General features: G+C 39.9%; 1 protein-coding gene across 1 annotated transcript; it reads left to right on the top strand.

Annotated features, from left to right (window-relative positions):
- Positions 1 to 288: 288 nt before the first annotated feature.
- Positions 289 to 4,946, top strand: LOC125493157 (uncharacterized). Its single transcript, XM_048636185.1, has 4 exons — positions 289 to 476; positions 670 to 849; positions 912 to 1,449; positions 2,124 to 4,946. The coding sequence occupies exons 1-4, from the start codon at positions 289 to 291 to the stop codon at positions 4,944 to 4,946; spliced, it is 3,729 nt and encodes a 1,242-aa protein (XP_048492142.1).
- The last annotated feature ends 1,564 nt before the right edge of the window (positions 4,947 to 6,510 follow it).

Here is a 6,510-nt window from a genome sequence, read left to right on the forward strand (position 1 = left end):
CAATTGAATGCTATTACCGTTAGACCAGACATATTTGAGGAAATTCGGGAGAAACAAGCTGCAGACAAGTGGCTAAGCAAGTTAAAAGAGATGAAAGAAAGTGGTCAAGTACCAGAGTTTGAGATCGACGACAATGGCGTTCCAAAGTAAAAACGGAGATTGTGTGTGCCACAAGATGAGGAACTCGAGACGAGAATTCTAAGGGAAGCTCATAGTTCACCGTATTCTATACATCCAGGAGGAGATAAGCTCTATAAGGATTTGAAGAAGCACTTTTGGTGGCCTAGGATGAAGCAAGAAGTAGCCGACTTCATGGCAAAATGTTTAACCTGCCAGAAGGTGAAAATACAGCATATGAAGCCTGGAGGAAAATTTCAAGCGTTGGAAGTGCCAGGATGGAAATGGGAATATGGATTTCATCATGGGATTACCGAATACGAGATCTGGAAAGAATGCAATATGGGTAATCGTAGATCGTTTGACTAAGACGGCGTGATTCGTGGCAATGAAGGACACTTGGTCGTTGAAGCAGTTGGCCGATGCTTACTTTAATGAGGTAGTTAGGCTACATGGTGTTCCGAAGGACATCGTTTAGGATAGGGACTCGAGATTCTTATCTAAGTTCTGGAAACAGCTTCAGACAGCCGTGGTTACATTATTGAAATTCAGCACAGCTTTCCACCCAGCAACAGATGGTCAAACAGAGAGAACCATTCAGACCTTGGAGGATATGTTGAGGGCATGCGTGATGGATTTCGGAGGATATTGTGATGATCATTTGATGTACATTGAGTTCTCATACAACAACAGTTTTCACTCGAGCATAGGAATGGCACCTTATGAGGCATTGTATGGACGGAAATGTAGGAGTCCTATATGTTGGAGTGATGTGAACGAGTCGTTGAATTTAGGACCGGAAATGATAGAAGAGAATACCAACAAGGTGAAGTTGATTCAAGAGCGCATGAAAGCAGTCAGGATCGACAAAAATCGTATGCCGATCAAAGGAGACGAGATTTGGAGTTTGTAGTTGGAGAGAAAGTGTTGCTGAAAGTTTCACCAACCAAGGGAGTAATGAGGTTCGGTAGGAAAGGAAAGCTAAGTCCTCGTTATGTTGGACCTTATGAAGTATTGGAAAGAATTGGACAAGTGGCTTATAGTTTAGCCTTACCTACAGAATTAGCCAAGGTTCATAATGTTTTTCATGTGTCTCAACTTCGTAAATACATTTCTGACCCCTCCCATGTTATCCAACCTGAACCCATTGAACTAGATGAGACCCTCACTTTTGAAGAACGTCCTGTTAGAATCCTTGATTCCAAAACGAGAAACACCCGAAACAAGGCAATAAAGTTAGTCAAAGTTTTATGGTCTAATCATCAAACCGAGGAAGCAACATGGGAAACAGAAAACGACATGAAAAAACGTTATCCTGAACTCTTTTCTGAGGTACGATTATCGAGTTTCGAGGACGAAACTCCTTAAGGGGGACAAAATGTAATACTAACAAAGCGCAAAGCTAATGTTTCGTTAATATTAAACATCTAACTTTAAAGTTCGAGGAAGAACTTTGTTTTTAAGGAGGAGTAGATGTAATATCCCAAATTTTTAAAGATTATTTTATTATTTATTAAGGTTTAATATTATTTCCACTTAAAAATTATTTTATGATAATGCGGTTTTATTTGATAATTATGTTTATTAAAATAATGATTTCATTTTATTATTTCTAATTAATCAAACTCCTTAAATTTGTTTATGGGTAGTTTTGTTCATGTTGTCCATCCACATTAGTAATTCAAAACCCAAATACTAGTCCATAGCCATATGCCAATTTTAGCCAAAAAAAAAAAAAAAAAAAAAAAAAAAAAGGCAAACGAAGAAAGAGAAATAAAGAAGCGTGATTATCATCACCATCTTAATCCCTCCTGGACAGAAACACTAAATATTTTCATCATAAAGCTTCCCAGAGAAAGAAACGGAACTATGTGCAAGGGCTACGTAATGATGCGGGTGTCTGGTGTTCGGAAGCGGAGGAGATAGAGGAAATTTTTACTAATTATTTTAGTAATATTTTTACATCTTGTACTCCATCTGATAATAATCTACAGTATGTTTTGCAGTATGTTTCTCCTGTTATTTCTGATGAATGTAATAGTGCTCTGTCACGTCCCTATACCAAAGATGAGATTTATGCAGCCTTGTCACAGATGCATCCATGTAAAGCTCCTGGCCCAGATGGAATGCATGCGATCTTTTATCAGAGATTCTGGCACATTATTGGAGATGAGGTCTCTGATTACGTTTGTAATATTCTTCATGGTCATCATTTTCCTGCTGACTTGAACCGGACCAATATAGCCCTTATTCCGAAAGTGAAGGACCCAAAAGTTGCTGCTGAGTTTAGACCTATTGCTCTCTGTAATGTGCTATACAAGCTTATTTCAAAGGCTATTGTATTAAGATTAAAAGATTTCCTCCCTGCCATTGTCACTGAGAATCAAAGTGCCTTTGTTCCGGGGCGTCTGATCACGGATAATGCGCTTATTGCTATGGAAGTCTTTCACTCTATGAAGCACAGGAATCGAAGCAGAAGGGGTACTATTGCAATGAAACTGGATATGAGTAAAGCCTACGATAGAGTTGAGTGGGGTTTCCTCAGGAAGATGCTGCTGACTATGGGTTTTGACGGAAGGTGGGTGAATTTGATCATGTGCTGTGTCTCGTCGGTTTCCTACTCCTTCATCATCAATGGAGGTGTTCGTGGGTCTGTTGTTCCTGAGAGAGGTCTCCGCCAAGGTGATCCCCTGTCTCCTTATCTTTTCATCTTGGTTGCTGATGTTTTTTCTAAGATGATACAGAGGAAAACTCAGGAGAAGCTGATTCATGGTGCCAAAGCCAGCCGGAGCGGTCCGGAAATCTTTCATCTTCTTTTTGCTGATGATAGTTTACTGTTTACTAGAGCCACCCGACAGGAATGCTTCGAAATAGTTGATACTCTCAACAGATATGAACTGGCATCCGGGCAGAAAATTAATTATGAAAAATCGGAGGTCTCTTTCAGTAAAGGGGTAAGCATTGCGCAAAAAGTGGAGCTGATGGGAATTCTTAAGATGAGGCAGGTGGAAAAACATGAGAAGTACCTTGGTATCCCCTCTATTACAGGAAGATCAAAGAAGCTGATGTTTGACTCTCTCCTGGATAGAATTTGGAAGAAACTCCAAGGGTGGAAAGAGAAGTTACTTTCGAGAGCTGGGAAAGAGGTGTTACTTAAAGCTGTTATCCAAGCGGTCCCTACTTACCTTATGGGAGTTTATAAAATTCCCGCTACGATCATCCAGAAAATTCAAGCAGCTATGGCCCGCTTTTGGTGGGGAAGTTCAGATGCAAAACGAAAGATTCATTGGAAAAATTGGGAGGCGATGTGTACTTTAAAATGTCTTGGAGGTATGGGATTTAAAGATCTGACAGTGTTTAATGATGCCCTCCTTGGGAGACAGGCTTGGAGACTAATCAATGCTCCTCACTCTCTACTTGGGCGTGTTATGAAGGCCAAATATTACCCATCTTGCGATTTTATTGATGCATCACTTGGCTACTCTAATAGCTACTCTTGGAGAAGTATATGGAGTGCAAAAGCTTTGGTGAAAGAAGGCTTGGTGTGGAGAGTAGGCGATGGAGAGAACATTAATATTTGGGAGGCTCCTTGGTTAGCGGACGAGAATAGCAGGCACATTACATCACCGCGTAGGAATGATCTTATGGTGGTCAGTCAACTAATTGATCCGCACACAAAGGAATGGCGCTATGATGTTATTGATGAGTATTTTAACGAGAGAGATCGGAAGTGTATTCTGGCTATACCTCTAAACCCGGATTTCCCTAATGATGAGTTAACTTGGGCTTTAACAAAGGATGGACGGTATTCGGTTAAAACGGCCTATATGCTTGGCAAAGGGTGCAATCTAGATAACTTTCACACTGCTTGGGTTGAATTATGGAAACTTGAGGTGAGTCCCAAAGTACGTCATTTTCTGTGGAAACTTTGTACTAACACCTTGCCTACTCGAGCACTGTTGGCTCATCGCCACCTGATTGCAGCGGCGGATTGTCCCTGGGGTTGCGGCGAAAATGAAACAGCAGCCCACGCCATCTTTCATTGCTCACGCTTTGATGAAATCTGGACGGATAGTGGTTGCGAAAGTCTGCGTGATAATAGTGGTTGTGATTCAATGTGTGATTTGGTGGAGAAGTGGAAACAACTGGATTCGAAGGTAAGGGTGAAGGGGGCATTTTTAATGTGGTGCATTTGGGGTGATAGAAATAACAAGATTTTTAATGGTAAGAGTACTCCAAATCGGGTCTTGCTAAACCGCACTGAAAGATTAGTAGAGGAGGCTAGCAAGTATTCAATGGCCATTTACCAGCGGCAGCCTTTGGTATCTCGTAGTTCTCGAATTTGGAGGCCTCCACCTCCGGATTGCTGGAAAATCAATGTTGATGCCTCGCTGGAAGTTGAAGGTTGGGTGGGACTCGGTGTTATTGCTCGAAACCAGCTGGGCGAGGTACGATTTGCTGCGTCTCGACGGGTTCGGGCTTTCTGGACTCCAGAAATCGCTGAAGCAAAAGCCATCGAAATGGGGGTGCGCATGGGTCGAAGGTTTGGTCTTGCGAATGTGGTGGTGGAATCGGATTGCCTTCATGTTATCACCAGGCTTCAAAAGACTTCCTTCTATCTGTCTGATTTGGATAATGTCTTGTCTTCTATTTTCTCTTCTAGCTCTCATTTTCTTTCCTTAGTCTGGTCTCATGTTAAGAGAGATGGCAACTTTGTAGCCCATCATTTAGCTAAGCTAGTCCCTTTTGGGGTTGAACAAATCTGGGAGAACCATGCTCCTCGTGAGGTGGCTCCCTATCTTCTAATGGACAATTTGTCCCGTGATTAATCTAGCTTATGCTTTTCCCCTCAAAAAAAAAAAAAAATCTTAATCCCTCCTCACATACAAAATACACAGAGCAAAGGTCAGATTTTTTCCACAAACTCAACAGTTCAACTTTGAAAATCAAGCACAAATTCAACCCCAACCTCAACTCTGCTGTCCAAAATCCCCCAAAATCAGAAAAAAAAATCTCACACCATACTTCCTCCATTAATGGAGGTTGATTAAGCTCCACAAATTCAGAAATCTTCGTCTATAAATAATAGCAACCCAAACACATTCAATTGCTCAAGCAAACAACTTCAAAGGTTTGCTTCAATTCCTTCACCTTCTTCCTTAATTTCTGAAAATTGTTTTGAAAGTTAAAAAAAAAAAATGGAATTTGAAAACCCACCATTAACAACATTCTCTGCTCCTTCGAACCACCACAAACCACCACTCGAAAAGAAAAAAAAACCACTCGAACCACCGGAGTCGCGGCCAACCACCGCGACAAACGAAACCCGCCAGCCTCAAACCCCCTATTTGCGGCCTTGCTGTGCCCAGACCCGCGCCCTGCCACCGCGAAAACTACTACCTGACCCCCACCCTTTTTCGCGGCGCCTGAACTTCGCCGGCGCGCCACCGAACAACCGGCACCACCAACCCCTGCTTCGAACTCCACCTTTGTGCCTCCCCTGTTTTCTCCCTCCCCTTCTTTCGTTCTCCTTCTCTGTTTTGTTTCTCAAATGAGAAACCGATTTCCTCTTTTTAAAACTCCTTTTCCTTTTCTTTTTAGTTATCTGAGTTTTAGTAGTTTTGTTTGGATACTTTTATTTTTTTTTTTAAAACCAAAACCTTTAACTTTCCTAAATTAGCCTACCTTATTAAGTTAGTATATTTTAGTTTAAGTTAATCTTTTATAACTTGAAAATTTTCCTTGATTTTCTAAGAACAAAATAAGAAGTACAATAGAGTTAGTTTTTCAGGTTTAAATAATTGTTCAAGTTAATAAAAATGAAGTTGAAGTAATTTTGTAAGTACTTAAAATGATTTCATAAATGATTTGAAAATTATAAATTCTCTTAAAGATCATTAAGAATTTCTTTAAAGTTATTTGGATTATTTAAATCGTTTATTTTATCTACGTATATAAAAAGGGGTTATGTAGGAACTAACTTAGATCTCGTTAACATCTATTGTAGACTCCGATTTCGTAGAAGAAGATTATCAAGAGCGCTAATACGTTCGTCAACTTAACTTTTGGGCACGCGTCACGAGGTAATCTCCGATGTCCATCTAAACATAGAACCCGTTAGTGTAAAACAAATTGATTACGTGATTATTATGTGCTTATAAAATTTATAAGTATGGACTATAATTATGGATTATCGATTTAATGTGGATTATGAATACGAAGAACAAAATGGACAAAGATTATGGATTTCGATTATGAATCATGACTATGGACGATGTACGATATGACAAAGATGTTCATTATACCGTTATTAAAATCGATTAATCTCATTCAATAATGTTATGATTACTATTGTATTATGATTATGATTATTATTATTATTATTATTATTAT

This window comes from Beta vulgaris, chromosome 1 (assembly GCF_026745355.1).
Source record: "Beta vulgaris subsp. vulgaris cultivar EL10 chromosome 1, EL10.2, whole genome shotgun sequence".
NCBI lineage: Eukaryota > Viridiplantae > Streptophyta > Magnoliopsida > Caryophyllales > Amaranthaceae > Beta > Beta vulgaris.